General features: G+C 57.6%; 1 protein-coding gene across 3 annotated transcripts in view; it reads left to right on the forward strand.

Moving 5' to 3' along the window:
- Positions 1–111: 111 nt before the first annotated feature.
- CCDC85C (coiled-coil domain containing 85C) overlaps positions 112–16,159 on the forward strand; it is an 81,592-nt gene continuing 65,544 nt past the window's right edge. For all 3 annotated transcript variants that reach the window (XM_082853212.1, XM_082853214.1, XM_082853213.1), the window contains exon 1: positions 112–1,029. In XM_082853212.1, the coding sequence (XP_082709338.1) occupies positions 219–1,029 (811 nt within the window). In that variant the 5' untranslated portion in view covers positions 112–218. The remainder of the gene's footprint in view (positions 1,030–16,159) is intronic.

Consider the following 16,159-nt stretch of genomic DNA (forward strand, 5'->3'; position numbering starts at 1 on the left):
GCCGACGCAGCAGCGGTCCCAGCTCGCTGAGCCTCGAGACACGCGGGTTCCCGGGCGGCCCGGGAGGGCGCTGCGTGAGGGCGCGCGAGGCGGCGCGGGGCAGGCCGCACGAGCCCCTGGTCGCCCCCCGCCCGCGGGCGGACCGGCCCAGCGCAGCCCCGGCACGGGGAGCGCCGGCCGGGCGAGGGCGCGGGCGATGCCGCGGTGACGGCCCCGCCATGGCGAAGCCCCCGGCGGCAGCGGCGGCGGCGGCGGCGGCGTCGTCGGAGGAGCTGAGCCAGGTGCCGGACGAGGAGCTGCTGCGCTGGAGCAAGGAGGAGCTGGCGCGGCGGCTGCGGCGCGCCGAGGGCGAGAAGGTGGGCCTCATGCTGGAGCACGGCGGCCTGATGCGCGACGTGAACCGGCGGCTGCAGCAGCACCTGCTGGAGATCCGCGGCCTCAAGGACGTGAACCAGCGGCTGCAGGACGACAACCAGGAACTGCGCGAGCTCTGCTGCTTCCTCGACGACGACCGGCAGAAGGGGCGCAAGCTGGCGCGCGAGTGGCAGCGCTTCGGGCGCCACGCGGCCGGCGCCGTGTGGCACGAGGTGGCCCGCTCGCAGCAGAAGCTGCGCGAGCTCGAGGCGCGCCAGGAGGCCCTGCTGCGTGAGAACCTGGAGCTCAAGGAGCTGGTGCTGCTGCTGGACGAGGAGCGCGCGGCGCTGGCGGGGGGCGCGGGTGGCGGCGGCGGCGGCGGTGGCGGTGGTGGTGGTGGCGCCGGCTCCCGTAGCTCCATCGACAGCCAGGCCAGCCTGAGCGGGCCGCTGGCGGGCGGCGCGGCCGGAGCGGGGACCCGCGACGTGGGCGACGGCAGTAGCACGTCGAGCGCCGGCAGCGGCGGCAGCCCCGACCACCACCACCACGTCCCGCCCCCGCTGCTGCCCCCCGGGCCGCACAAGGCCCCGGACGGCAAAGCTGTCGCAACGCGCAGGTCCCTGGACGACCTGTCGGCGCCACCGCACCACCGAAGTATCCCCAACGGCCTGCACGGTAAGGACGGCACCTGCCTGGCGGCGCGGGTCTCGGGCCCAGAGTCCCTTCCCCCGCGGGCGGCCGCCACTCCAGACCCCTCCTCCAGCTGGCATCCAGAGGCTCCCGAGCCCACCAGCAGTGGGGCTTTGGGTGGTAATTTTCTGGTTAAGTGATGGAGGCGTGCCCCTGCCCCTCTGAATACGCAGCGGGCCGGGGGCCGCCAGACCCCAGAAAAGTTTCTCTCCTGCGGAGTTTATCAGTATCAGTCTGGCACTGTAGGGCTGGCCGGAGGCACCGCATCCCTGCCTGGAAACCGTTGTCCGGGAGCGGGAAGTTTTTAATGGAAAAGAAAGAAAGAAAGGCCCTTTGAGGGAAAGTGAAATTCCCTCTCTTATCTGGAGCAACAGGCAGCCCCAAACCTAAGCAGTGTTCACCTGTGTGCTGGGGCTGGAATTCCACCTGACCTCCCTGCTGCCTGCCCGCTGGGAAGGATCAGAGGCAGGTGGGCCAGAGTACCCGGGGCTAAGAGCCTTCCTCGGTTGTTGTTAGTCCTGCCTTTCTCAGGGCTCAGGGACCTTTCTCAACTCAGGCTCTAAAACTTTCCAGAGGAATGCGGGCTTGGAATGAATCCTGGCTTTTTGTCTCTGCAGGCCTCGGTTTTCTTATCTGTAGAATGGAGCCAATGATCCCTACCTCCTGGATTTGAGGTGGAGATAAAAGCCTCTGAAGGGTTTGTAAACTGTTGGTCACCTTACAGGAAGTGCCACAGTCGTCTGCGGTGGCCAGGGTGTGGGTGGGAGGACCTTTGGCCTCAGGAAAGCTCAGCTACTGTCTTCCACGCCTGTGTGACTGTCGGGCCCAAGGCAGAGGGCTCTGTAGGAGCGGAGCAGCCGGCCCCCATCCCCAGCCCTCTGATCAGTGGTTCTGCCTGCTGCCTGTCTCCTCTCCCACCTCCCTGTCCTTCCACATTTTTCAGTGGCTTGGCTCCTACTTCTGGTGGCATTTGCTGCTGCCTGAACTCTTTGCCTGAAGGTGGAGATTAAACAGCCCTTTCTGGTTCTCCTTAAAGGCTCTCCTAGTTCAGAGAAAGTGTATCTAGGCTTTAAGTGACTGTTCTTCCCCAGAGTGACAGCCTGGAGGGGGGGTGGGGTGGGGACAGGGCGCTCTCTCTTTGGTTTGGTGGCCAAGTGGCCTCGCAGGTGCCTTGGGGGGGGCGGGCTGGGGTGGGAACTGGACTCCGGGAGGTGGGGTGATAGCCCAGCACCGTTTTTCCTTCGTTTACCTTCCCAGCCTGTGAGTTCAGGGCAGGACTAGGTTTAGAGGGATATTTTGTTACTGATTAGCAATCTAAGGCTACAACTTGGGTTTCTCTCGGTAACTCTGTATCCACCCCACCTCCCACCAGCAGTCTCCTTAAGGCCAGTGGGAGTAGCTCAGCGTTAGGAGGTTTAATATGTTAAGGTTGCACCATCTGGGAAGTGAGGAGTCCCAGGCCCAGCCTCTCTGGCCTCGGCTTCTTGGGGGCCTTGGGAGGGTCAGATTTCTGGGCCTCGGTTTGCCCGAGTGCAGTACGAGGCGGGGGGTTGCTGCAGTCCTGCCTGTGGCTAGGAAATGAAACGGTTCTGGTTTTCAGCTGCGTCATCAGTGACACTTGGCGAGGGCGATTCTCAGCAGGGCACTGAAGCTCTGGAGTGTCAGAGCATATTTGCTGAGAAGTTCTGTCATGTTTTGGACAAGGAGACGCGGACCCCGTCTGGCTCAGCGTTTTGCTGCCTCAGTGAACAGAGCAGGAGTGAGGTTCCCACCCCACTGGGGGAGGGCGGGACGGGTGGAGCTGTAGGGTTTCCTGCAGAACCCATGCTGCCACCAGTCCCATGCACACTCGGAACAGGACTGCCACAGATTTTGTGGTGGCAAAGCTTTGTGTTGGGGTGACATGAACATTCAGCATTCTCATCATGAATTTCAGTTGTCGGTGGCATCGCTGTCGTTTAGTTTTGTCTCATAAAGTCAGGCGTGGCCTTGAGTTGTTCTCCAACAATATGAGTAGGATGCCTGGAAACAAGGAAAGGCCCATCTCTTAGAAAACACTTTTCTGTACTTGGACCTGTAGTTTTGAGCGGAGAGCGAGCCAGAGATGGAGGCAGGTAACAGGCCTCAGTCTGGGTGGTGGCGAAAGGAGTCGGATACCAGGGTTGTGCCTCGGGCCCTTATCCCCATTTTAAAGCCAAGCAAGTGGAGGCTCAGAGAGGTTCTGAGCGTTTCCTGGGAAAGCAACTGAGATTCAGGTGTCTCAGTCCCAGCTGCCTGGGTGGTGCCCTGGGGGTCCTCTCCTGCCCAGACCCGTGGGCTGGCTTGCCTCTCCAGCAGCCCGCTGTCACTGTGGCCGATAATATTCATCAGCAGACACTGCTGACTCCCTATTCTTGGTTCCTGACCCACGTTTGCCCTCCTTCTCCTGTCCTGGGAAGTGTCACTTCCTTATCGGTGACCACTGAGCAGATGGCTGATAACCCCGATACCCAGAGGGCTCAGACTGTCTCGTGTTCAAGTCTACACTCTTCCCTCTTCTCTTTGGCCAGTGACGTAACTGCCCTGAGCCCCTTTCTGCTCTTCTGTAGAGTGGGGCAAAACCCAGAGTGCCCCCTTTATCCCTACACACAGCGGGCCTCGACGGTTGTCAGCATCCTTGCCGTGCATCCTTCTTCCAAGGCTCCTCAGGAAAAAGAGAGGGACCTGTTGGGGGTTTGCCAGGTAGACATCGGTGTTCTCTTTGAAACTCTGTTTGCTGTTTAGACAGACAGCTCGCTTGAGTGTCTGCGACTGAGCCGGCGTCTGGTGACACTTGCGGATGTGCTGGGGAGCAGTGGCCCTGTAATCCTCTCTCGGAAGCTGCAGGGTACCTGCAGCCCTTCAGGATGCCGTAAGGGCCCTAAGCAGCTGTGCTGGGTGGTGGCCCATCGGTATTCCAGGCCGTCCCTGGCTGGGGCTGGGCCTGGTGGGCCTGTGAATGGGGATGCAAATAGGCCTTTCTCTGGGTTGTTTTGTTTTGTTTTGTTTTGGTAGAGGTCTGGGCTGGGCTGACTAAAGTCTGGGCTGGGATGCTCTTTACTCTAATCCGGTGGGGCAAACTGAGGCAGGCGAACCCCAAACATCAGAAGGTCAGGTTTGCCACTCTGAGCTGATACAATTTCCAAACAAAAGTACTTTCAACAATTCTCCCCTCCCCCTCCCCATCCTGGGTGTCCCACCTTCTTTCTCCCTTCCCCCCCACGTCCCCATTCACATCTGTCCCAGTCCCCCCATCACACCACGGGGTCCACTCCCCTTTAGCTAACCCACAGAAACCGGGGCCTCCAGCAGCCTTTGTGTGGGCCCTGTTTACTTTTAAAAGTTTGGATTAAAAATTTGAGCTTCTCAAAATAAGATGGGCTTGTCCTCCTGCTTGTGTTTTTGTTGGTTTAAAGGGAGGATGGAGCGAGGGTGGTCTGGGCCTCTGGCCCTGAATAGGTCTTTTATGAGGGGCCTCCCGGCTCAGCAGCTCCTGGGCAGGATGCTAATAAGGCAGCTTTTCCTAAACCCAGTCAGGCCTGGGGGCAAAGGTCAGCAAAGACAATGGGGCAGGTTGAATAAGCTTTTCCCCCTCCCTCCGCATCCTGACCCTGACCATCCGTCACTGGCCTTGGGGTACGGAGCCCCCAGGGCCACATACCAAAGGGGGCTGGTGGTAAGGAGCTCACTGGCCTGTAGCCCAGGGTGGGACCAGGGTGTGCCCAGCACTTCACAGTTTACCACAGAGGGTGTCCCAGTCCCAGCTCCATTCTGTTCAGAGCTCCCAAATGGTCCCATATCGCAGGTGGGGAAACTGAGGCATGGAGCGGTATGGTGACCTGCTCCCAGTCCCGTGGGCTGGCTGGGGGGCCTGGGATCAGTCTGGGGAATCAGTCTTGGCCTCCGGTGTCAGTCTGGGCCTGCTGCCCTGTGCCTGCTGCCCCTCTGGACCGGGACAGCCTGAGACTCCCATGGGAGACCCCCACCAACAGTGGAAGGCTGTCCGGAGCTTGGTCCTGGGCAGGGCCCCCTGTAGATGGACCCAGGCAGGATGGGGCGGGAGCTCCAGGGGCTGGACCTGTGTAGCAAAGGTGTGGCACCTGTTCTCAGTCCAGACCCAGAGGCTCAGTCATGCTGTCCTGTTTCCTGGCATGACAGTTCACGGTTCCGGACATCAGTGGGATGAGGAAAGCGCAGGCTTCCGCGCACGGAGTCCCTCCTCACTTATAGTTTTCATTCCCTCGCTTCCCTGCCAGGCTGGTTTCCCTCTGCTGTCGTGGCCCCAGCAGACCCCTTACCCATGGCCCGGCCTCTGAGTTCTTAGGACACACACTTGGTTTCGTATCGTTCCTGGGGCAGCGCGATTAGCAAGGAAATCCTCTGCTGCTCATCGTCAGTGTTTTGCACCCATGGGGATTTTCTGTGCCGTGTTTGTCCTTCTCATCAGCACAAGGAATTGGAAGCCTACGACTCTGTTCGAGTTCCAGGACCCCTGTGGACCTCTGTTTTCTCATCTGCAAAGTGGGAAGCCGTTGCCCGCCCTTGGGTTGAGGGAGGAGGGAGTGTGGTGAAGTGTGTAAACTGTGCAGCACGTGTGAGGTGACAGCTTACTGCACCTCGAAGCCTCATCTGTGTCTCGAGGATGATACTACTCTGGTCCTAGAACTGAGCCTTAAAGGATGGGTTCAGTGACCCTCCACTGTCACCTGGACCCTGCAGACTTGCCTCCTTGGGGTGGGGATGGGGGAACCCCCTGACACATGCTCATGAGGGGGGCCCTTGTGCCCACCCCGTGTTAGAGTCAAATGAGTTGTTGTCTAGTTGAACAGAAGGGGGGTGGCCTTCCAGCGGCAGCAGCAGGTCTGCAGGTGGATCTGGACCATGGGTGCCGAGAGCCCAGGGCCTGTGAGGTGTTCTCATAACGCGTGGGGGAGGCCCGGGGCCTGGAAGCCTCCTCATGGGAACAGAAAGAACCAGAACATTGAGCCGGGGGAAGAAAAGCTTTGGGGCTGGGGAGCTGCTGCTGGGCGGGGAGAGCTGTCAGCCCAGCGGGGTCAGTGCTGTGTGTAGCCCCCAGGGTGGACCCCCAAAGTTCCAGCGATTCGGATTTCAGCCCTCACAGACAAGAGCGGTCCAGGTGGACTAGGTTGCATCTGGAGGTGGGGAGCTCCCTGTCGGGGGAGGCATGCAAGCACAGGGCATTCCTGAACCCACTGTAATGGGACACCCAGAGAGCTGGGCATCTGGTTGTGTGAGTACAAAACAGCGAGTAGAGAATAGTCAGGGAGGTGGACGGGCATGGCTGGGTGGCTGAGAGAATTCACCCTTCAAGCAGGAAGGAAGACAAGAGCAGACGTTTATTGAGTGGTTACTCAGTCTGAATTCTGAGTGCCGCTCACGGTGATTCATGTAGCCGGGCTTGGGGAGCGGCGGTTCCGGAGCATTAACCTGGGGTCTGTCGTGGTGGCGGCCAGGCTGGGGACAGAGGGGCAGGAAGCTTGGGGCCTCCAGGGTGGCGATAGCTGTGACCGTGGTCATGGGAGGGAACCTTCTCTGAGGTTCTCAGATCAGGAGGGTCTGCCCCAAAGCCCTGCCCCCCCCCCCCCCCCCCCCGTCTGCCTGCTTGTGACTCCTGACCTGTGGGGTCAGGGGTCAGTCCTGAGCCGCCCTGGGGCTCGGGCAGAGCAGCACCTGTGGGCGACAAACTCTCTCTCTCTGCAGCCTCACTGCACCTCTCCACAGGATGGTTACACCCACGGTTGCTCTGCCCACACCTGCAACCTGGGTGCCCGGGATCCAGGCAGGGAGTGCTCTGGGATTTCATCAGAGCTGGGGAGGCCATGAGGGGACCCCAGTGGCTTCCCCAAAGCCTGGAGACAGAGGAACAAACTTGTCTGCTAAAGGGACGTGTCGCTCCTTTGATCATGAACAGGGGAATGGTGCCCCTCTTCCCAGGCACCCAGAGCTGGTCATTGTCACACGTTCCCCTCTTGCTGTCCTCTGCTGCCACAGGCCAGAGGGGGCAGGTGGGTGGAGTGTGATAGGGCAGGTCTGGAGCTGGGTCAGTCCCCTGGTGATGAGTGCCTGCCTGCTCTCGAATGAGTCACTGTTGGTCTCTGCTGTCTGGGGAGCAGGGCAGAAGGATCAGGAGTTTTATCGATTCGTTTGTAAGTGTTCTTGGGGTCACCCTGCGTATGATGTTTAAACAGAGGTGCGGAGCATCACTTAACCAAAGCAGAAGCCGGGCGCCCTGGGACGTAGGTGAGGGTCTGTTTCCCTTTCCTCCTTCCTGCTTCCCCATTGGCCAGAGGCCTTCGTCATTTGTTATTTCCTGAATTCAAAGATGGGCTTTCCCCTCCTCTGTGGCAGTGCAGGGTGCATCTTAGAATCAGTGTGTGTGTTTACTGCACGGTCTTCCCCTCCCTTACTCTGGAAAATTGGGCATCTGTGACTGATGGTATCTTAGAGTGGAGGAAATGCCATGCCTGGGAAAGCCGGAAACCCTGGAGCAAACTGCCCGGAGCCCTAAAGGCGCTCAGAGGAGACTTGGAAGGGAAGGGGGAACCGCCCCAGGCTTGGCCACAACGGTGCTGAGATGCACTGGGGTCCCCGTTTCTGCTGAGGAAAAGGCTCAGGGCAATGAGACAAGTCACATCAGATCATGTGGGGTGGGGAGGGGGCCGTCCGGCGTGATGCTGGAGCCTGCGCCCACCTGTGCCCCCCTCGTCCCCGTATGAGTGTTCATCAAGCCCCTTTCACTCTTGGAAGTGCCCTAGTTTGGCTCTCAACCCCTTCAGGTGTGCCGGGAGCTCAGCGGAGGGGGTGGCTGGAGTTGGGAGCTGAGATGGGCCTGGGAGGTGGAGCCGGTCAGTACAAGCAGAGGAGAGTAGGGGAGAGGCCAGGCATGGCGGGAGGAACAGCTGGGGAGCAGGCACATCTGGCTCTGAGGGCTGACGGGTGACTGGGCGATGCTGGGCAGGTGGGGTCTGTGGCACTCCTCCCACTGTACCTGCATTCCCCCTCCCACCCCCCCCCCGAAGTCCCTGGGGTGGGCTTTTCTAGCTGTGAGTGGTTCCAGCTGTGACCTTCTCTGAGAGTTTTTCCACAGTTACGTGTGAGGGGTGTACTCAGAAACCAGTACTTTTACATAGACCATCCCCTCCCTTTCCCCTGTGCCCCACTTAATACATAATACTTAATACACGGGTGGCCCCAGCAGCTGATATGGTCGCTACATCTGGGGCTTTGGGGACGTGGCTGTGCCCTCCAGGGCTGTTCTGTGTGGATTAGATGACACAGAACGAGCAGCTTGAGCCCACTTGTGACGTGACCTAATGCAAGCCCCTTGTTTGCCCATCTGTAAAATGGGAAGCTTGGATGGGCCCCGCCCAGGGTCCCAGAGACCCTAGCATCCTCTACAACTGGCAGAGCCACAGGGAAAGGGCCACCTGCCCTGCCCATCCTGCCTCTTGTTGTTACCTTTGTGGTTAGTCTCCTGGTGCCTGGCCCTCAGCTTGGGGCAGGTCTGGGTGGTGGCGGTGCTGTGGTTGCCATGACACACAGGCACTGCTCTGTCCAGCACTGGCTGAGACCGAGACCCCTGGCTGGCCAGCCTGTCCTCGTGAGGGGCTGTGGTGAGTGCCCCGGTGGAATTACCTGCTTCTGCCATCCGATCACCTCCTGCAGGGCTGGGTAGCAGGTTTGGTGCTAGAGGAGAATGCCTGGCTCTGGTTCCCTGGTGTGGGGTTGCCCGGGACGAGGCCACCTGTTCTGGACTTTTGCCATTTGCTGTCCTATCTCTGCCCAAGACCATAACCTTCCCCAGGGCGGGGTCCAGTCTTCTTGGCACATGGTGGGTGCTCAGTAAATGTCGGAGTGAGAAATGGGCAGCCCGGAGGCACTGGACGAGGTCTCCCTCTTGTTTTAAACCCGACAGTGATCAAGCCACTTTGGCCACTTGCCTTTCTTTTTTGCATTTGTTCCATTTGGCACCAAATGGTCTTCAGCTTCTTCAAAACAAACAAACAAACCTGCCCCCACTCCCAGGATGGTAACTTGTACATCCCGCTGCCTCGCCTCTCCCCAACTTCCCTGTTTCCTTTTAACAGTTACTAAAAAATACATGTTTGCTTTTTTTCGCTTGTTGTTTTTGGTTTATTTTTATTTGTTTAATTAGTTATCTGTTTTATACGTATTAGTGTATATATGTCAATCCCAATCTCCCAATTCATCCCCCGCACCCCCGGCTTTCCCCCGCCCTTGGTGTCCATACGTTTGTTCTCTATGTCTGCATCTCTGTTTCTGCTTTGCAAACCGGTTCACCTGTACCATTTTTCTAGATTCCACATAATACGCATTAATATACGATAGTTGTTTTTCTCTCACTGACTTACTTCACTCTGTATGACAGTCTCTAGGTCCATCCACGTCTCTACAAATGACCCAATTTCATTCCTTTTTATGGCTGAGTAATATTCCATTGTATATATGTACCACATCTTCTTTATCCATTCATCTGTTGATGGGCATTTAGGTTGCATCCATGACCTGGCTATTGTAAATAGTGCTGCAGTGAATATTGGGGTGCATGTGTCTTTCTGAATTATGGTTTTCTCTGGGTATATGCCCAGTAGTGGGATTGCTGGGTCATATGGTAATTCTATTTTTAGTTTTTTTTTTAAATTAATTATTTATTTATTTATTTATGGCTGTGTTGGGTCTTCGTTTCTGTGCGAGGGCTTTCTCTAGCTGTGGCAAGCGGGGGCCATTCTTCATCGCGGTGCGCGGGCCTCTCACTATCGCGGCCTCTCCCGTTGCAGAGCACAGGCTCCAGACGCGCAGGCTCAGTAATTGTGGCTCACGGGCCCAGTTGCTCCGCGGCATGTGGGATCTTCCCAGACCAGGGCTTGAACCCGTGTCCCCTGCATTGGCAGGCAGATTCTCAACCACTGCGCCACCAGGGAAGCCCCTATTTTTAGTTTTTTAAGGAACCTCCATATTGTTCTCCATAGCGGCTGTACCAATTCACATTCCCACCAGCAGTGCAAGAGGCTTCCCTTTTCTCCACGCCGTCTCCAGCATTTATTGTTTCTAGATTTTTTGATGATGGCCATTCTGACTGGTGTGAGGTGATACCTCCTTGTAGTTTTGATTTGCATTTCTCTATAATTAGTGATGTTGAGCATCCTTTCATGTGTTGGTTGGCCATCTGTATGTCTCCTTTGGAGAAATGTCTATTTAGGTCTTCTGCCCATTTTTGGATTGGGTTGTTTTTTTTAAAATATTGAGCTGCATGAGCTGTTTATATATTTTGGAGATTAATCCTTTGTCTGTTGATTTGTTTGCAAATATTTTCTCCCATTCTGAGAGTTGTCTTTTCGTCTTGTTTATGGTTTCCTTTGCTATATACACGTTTGCTTTTATCAGTCGTTCCCAACCTCGGCTGCATATTAGATATCACCTCGGGAAACTTTAAAAAGTGCCACTGCCTGGACAAACCCCCAGAGATGGGCACCAGTTGGTCCTGGAGCCTCCCGTGGTTGTAGACGTTCCTGGGCGTTCTGCTGACTGCAGAGCCACTGTGGGAAGCTCTGGGAGAGAAGCTGCTGGGTCCGCAGGGCTGCTCAAGCTGGAGATGGCCCATCAGCAGGTGAGCCGGAGGCAAGGACGTGGCCCCACACTGGGGCATCACGGAGCCTGGCCCGCAGGGCGGGGAGGCTGGTGTCAGCTCACGTTAGCCGTGAGGGTGAAACAGGCCCGTTTGTACACTGCCTTGCCGACATTCGCCGTGTGGATGCCCCGGGAGCTGGCTTTGGTTCGCCCGGCGGGGCTCCCAGGCAGCAGTGGAAAGCTGGGTTTGAGCCTGGCCTTGCATTTCCTGAGCACCTACCCCAGCTCTGGACACAGCCCGGTTTGCTCCCCCAGCTCCCCGCCCTGGGAGCTAGAATAGACTGCCAGGCATCGGCACGGAGGCGCTGCCTTTGCCACCCCTGTTGTGGGGTGCTAGGCCGCCCCAGACGGGGTGGGGGCCTTTTAAGGCTGCGGTCAAGGGAGCAGAGGCAGGCTGGGCCAGTGGCACCCAGACGGCAGCTTGGGAGAAGAGCCGACCCATTTCCAAAAATAGCCCATCCACTGTCAGGGGAAGCATCTCTTTGTCTTCCCAAATCTGTCTTTCCGTCGGCTCCCGGGTTGTAAGGCTAGAAGGAGGCACGCTCTTGTCTTGGAATCAGAGGCTCCGGGAGGCACCCTCCCACCCCCCCCCCCCCCACAAGGGCCCGATTGTCCGGCGGCCCTGAATGAGCCCGCCCGTCACGGAGCGCGCCGCACCGGCTCCTCTCCCTAATGAGCCCGCTCTGGGAGTGGCCCTTTGTGGCGGGTTCCGGCCACGCTGCCTGTGCCAGGGCTCTCAGAAGGCTCGATTTCCCGGCCGCTTCACATCTCTCGGAGCTGATGGGACAATGGGAGGCTCCCGCCGTGCCCTTTCTCCTTTTTTTTCTGTGTTTTCTGGAACGTGCACACACCGCCCTTATACGGGACAGAAAATTAAGCAGCAGGTTTCTCCCTCTCTCAGCACCCTCTGCCCTGGCGGGGAGGGGTCCCCGCCTCTCCTCGCCTTTCCCAGCCCTTCCCGTGGGACCTCCCCCCACCATTGTCTCCCTCCTCTTGTTCCCGGGTCTCTCCGGGCTCCTTCCCCTGAAAACAGGCTCATGTTTCCTAGTCCAAAGCAATAAACAAAATCTTCTCCTTTCTGTTTTCCTGCCCCCGGCTCCCTTCCTTCCCCACCCAATCCTCTGAGGAGCACCAGAGGCCCAGCCCACCTGCCCACCTGCAGCTTCTTGGCCCCTGGCAGTCCTGGACCCCGGGAAAGGCAGTTCCAGCTTGGTCCAGTGGCCTGTTCTCATCCTGACCTCTTGGTGGTGTTTGATGCCCACTGTGGGCTTGTCTTCTAGAACAGGGCAGGGTGGCTGGGCACCGCCGACCTCCCTGGCAGCAGCTCCTGGCTTTCTCTAACTGTCTCCTGCCCGTACTGGGAAGCATCGCTCCCGGGCTAAGCCCCCAGTCTTTCTCTACCTTTCGCTCCTGACCTGGAGACCCAGCAGTCCCGTGTCATCCTGGTCACCATCCTGTTGACTCTGTGCCCTCTGAGTTTGGGCCCCTTCGTCTCACCTACACTCCTGTCCCCTCTGCCTAACGGGTGGCGACCCCACTTCAGGGTTTCCTGGCTCTAGCCCTGAGCTGCCCACTAGTCACATGAGGCTGTTTCAATTCAACTTAATTAGGATTGAGTAACACGAGCGTTTCAGTTTCTGAGCTGCGCTTAGCCCCCTTGCCAGTGCTCTGCACCGTGTCATTGCAGAAAAGGAACATCTCCGTCCTTCCAGAGAGTTCTGTCGGCAGCGCTGATCTGGACGACTCCTTGCTGCGCCGTGCACTGCACTTGTGCACAGAAAGAAGCTCTGCGTGTGAGCGTGGTGTCGGGGGCTCTGTCCCTTCCTGCCAGGCTCCACGCACGATCCCAGGGTCTGCTTGCCTTGCCGGTGCACAGCAGGCCCTTAGGGCTTCTACTGGCAGGAATTGCCCTTTCTTACCTCCTGCACCCACTGAGATCCCGCCCTTCCCTTGAGGCTTAGGTCTGTCCTTAGAGATGGACAGTCACAGGATGTGTGACCAGCAGCCCTCGTCCACTCCTCGTCTGCAGGAGCCTCAAGCCGGGCTCTTGCCGTTTGCCCTGCAGCCATGGATGGATGCCACTCCCGCTGGTGGCCTTGTGTGTGGGTTCACGTGTACGTGTAGGACACCCAAGCCCAAGAGGCCACGGGGCTCCAGGAGGCTGCAGAGGTCTCCCCCGTAGAGCCCAGCCCCCCACTCCCAGCCACCAGCTCCTTATCCTCGAAACAAGGCCAGGAGGCCTGCGGGATCCGAAAACAAAGAAAATGGCTTTTCAGACGGTGGGGTGAGGTGGGGTAGGTTGTGGGGGATGGACACAGGCCCCCTCCTCCCTCCCCTCTGTGTAGAGGAGGGTGCGGACCTGCTCCGGCCGGTCCCCCTCCGGCCCTCTGTGCGTGGCTGTGACGGGCAGCAGGCGTTCTCACCATCTCGGGGTTAACGGAGCTGCCTGGGTGCAGCTGGGGTCATTGCGCCAGCCGCTCCCTGGCGGGTGAAGCCATTACGCACCGCACCTGGTGCTCTGGCCCTGGCCTCGACCCCCCTGGTTACTGCCCTTCCTGTGCCCTTGAGCCCACTGTTGGGTGTGTGTGTGTGTGTGTGGCGGGGAGCATCAGGGCAACCGGTGAGATGATAGCAGCATGGCTCCCCCACGCCCCCTCCCCCCTTTGAAGGCCTGATGAGGCACTGGCTTGGACCCGGGAAGAGGGGCTCATATTCGGGCTTCCCTGACCTTGGGGGCCAGGAAGGTCTGAGGAGAGCCCCATTCTGAGGTATCTTACTCTGGAGATGCAGTTGGCGGTGGGGGGCTGGCGGGAGGGGGCGATCCTTGGCGTCAGCTCCCTGGAGGCCCCCAGCACCCCGTGCAGCCGCTGGGCCCCGTTCCTGCTGCTGTCACTCCTCTGCTGAGGGCATTTCCTGGCTTGGGGCCGAGGGTTTCCTGTGAGCCCTGCTCCACGCCCCCATGCAGCCCCTGCAGCCCCTGCCCCGCCTGTGGGAACTCCTGCTGACCCGCAGCAGCTCCTCAGTGTGTCCAGGAGGCCCCCCGGGATGCTCCCTGCCCTCCCTCCAAGGTCCCCGCCCTGGAGGGTGGTCCCCAGCACCGTGCTGTTTTCATCTCGCCTCTCTCCCTGCAGAGTCCATAATCCCTGTCCCCCGAGTTAAGGCCTCGTTCCTGTGAGCTGGCCTGGTTGTGGGCAATGTGATCCGCTCCCAAGCGTGTGGGGCTGAAACACTGTGGGTAATGCTGGATGAAAAGACCCCTTGTTTGTGGTGCAACCCAAACTCATGAGCGGGAAAGTGGCGGGGGGGGAGGTCGGGGTGGTGGCCGGCCCCCCCGAGTCTGCCCCCTTGCCCTCCAAAAATGCGGCACAGGTGGGGTCACTGGAACCTCCTGGCCTGGGGCTTTATTTGGGGGGTTGTGACGGGAGGGAGACACCCGGGTCAGCTCAGCCTCCTCTGGTCCCTCCGCAGTCCCTGCTGCTTCAAGGTCAGCTGTGCCCTGCTCTGTGCTGACCTTCAGTGGACACACGCTCAGTGGTCTCCTTAATCTGGGCATGACAGGCTTTGGGGAGCCCTGGGCCCCCAACATGGCTGTGTACTTATGCAGGTTCTCAGAGGTGGAGAGTGGTCTGTGGCCCAGGAAAGATCCAGAACCACAGTGGGAGGGGTAGTGAAATCCCTCCCTGAAGCCTTTAACAAATTTTTTTAAAAAATTTATTTATATATATGTATATATATTTTAAAAATTTTGTTCAGTTTCTTTTTTAAAATTTTTACTGAAAGAGTTGATTTAGTTAGTGTGTGTTGTGTTTCAGGTGTACAGCAAAGTGATTCAGTTGTACTTATATATAAAAATATACTTTTTTTACATTCTCTTCCATTGTAGGTTATTACAAGATATTGAGTATAGTTCCCTGTGCTAAACAGTAGGTCCTTGTTGGTAATCTATTTTATATACAGTAGTGTGTATATTTCAATCCCAAACTCCTAGTTTATCCCTCCTCCCCCTTCTTCTTTGGTAACCGTAAGTTTGTTTACTAAGTCTGTGAGTCTATTTCTGTTTTGTAAATAAGTTCATTTGTATCATTTTTTTTAGATTCCACATATAAGTGATATCATATGATAATTTTCTTTCTCCGTCTGGCTTACTTCACTGAGTATGACAATCTCTAGGTCCAATGCCATTGCTGCAAATGGCATTATTTCGTTCTTTTTTATGGCTGAGTAATATTCCATTGCGTATATATACTGCATCTTTATCCAGTCCTCTGTCAGTGGACATTAAGGTTGCTTCCCCTTGAAGCCTTTAAAAAGTAAAAATGAATGAGCTTAATGCACGCGCCTTGCCGGGAGGCTCCACGCAAGAGTCAGAGTGAAATCTAAAGGCCGCCTTGGTTTGAGCCTGTGGTCTGGGAGGTGTGGGTGTTGAGCTCTGGCTCACGCCCACCCCATCCTCTGTTCTCAGGAGTCACACCTCTTGTTCCTCTTTCCTGAAGTTGTCTGTATTCATGTGAGGGTTTAGAGTTGGGTAGATGTTTCCACGTACATCTATCTTTGCTTCCTGGACTTTTCTCTACGTGTTGCTTCCTTTCTGCCTCGTTTTCCCTGGGCCTCAGTTTACCCAGCTGGGAGATGAGGCAGTTGGACCAGGTCCATGGGGGCTCAGAGACCCTGGAGGAACTTGAGGAAGTTCCTCCCTGGGTATCAGCCTTGCCCTGGTGGCTGTTCCCAGCCTGGCCCCTTCTCCCCATGCAGCTGAACCAGTGCCATTGGGCCTTCTTTTCTGTGTGACATTCCTGCCACGCTGGGGCTTTCAGCATCCACGGTGGCCCAGTTTCTAACCTCAGGCCCTCACCTTCCAAGTGCTTGCCCAGGTGGGGGACTGATCTGACCCAAAATCAGAAAGCAGTGGCCAGGAGGGATCGCTTGCTGCCCTCCTCCACCGCACCCACCGAGGCTTCGCTTTCCAAGCTCCGCCCCCGCCCCAGAGGCACACATGCCAACTCCCTGCGGCTGTGGGCACAGCAGCCATTGCCAGCGGGAGCAGAATGAAAGTGGGAAAGTCTTCTAATTTCCTTCTTTTGAATTGCAACCTTGATCCTTCCTCTCTCCTCCTACAGACCACGCCTCTGGTGACTTTTGACTAGGTCTGTGGGCTCCCTTTTCTCCGGCTGAAAATATATGCAGTAGTGTCTCATTTGCCTTAATGAAAATGGCAGGCTTAGGGCCCTGGGGGGAGGGGGAGGCCTGGGGGCGAGGAGAAGGCGATTTGGACTGCCGGGCCAGCGCCCAGCCAATGACTTTGACTCTGAAAGGTGCTCATTCACTCACGTGCAAGCTGGTGTTTGCAGCCTCCTGGGGACCAGTGGGGCAGGGCAGCTTTGGGGGAGGGGGGAGCCCTGCATCCAGCCGAGAGGCCGTGTCTCCCGGT

This window comes from Leucopleurus acutus, assembly GCF_964270905.1.
Source record: "Leucopleurus acutus genome assembly, chromosome: 1".
In the NCBI taxonomy this organism is placed as follows: domain Eukaryota; kingdom Metazoa; phylum Chordata; class Mammalia; order Artiodactyla; family Delphinidae; genus Leucopleurus; species Leucopleurus acutus.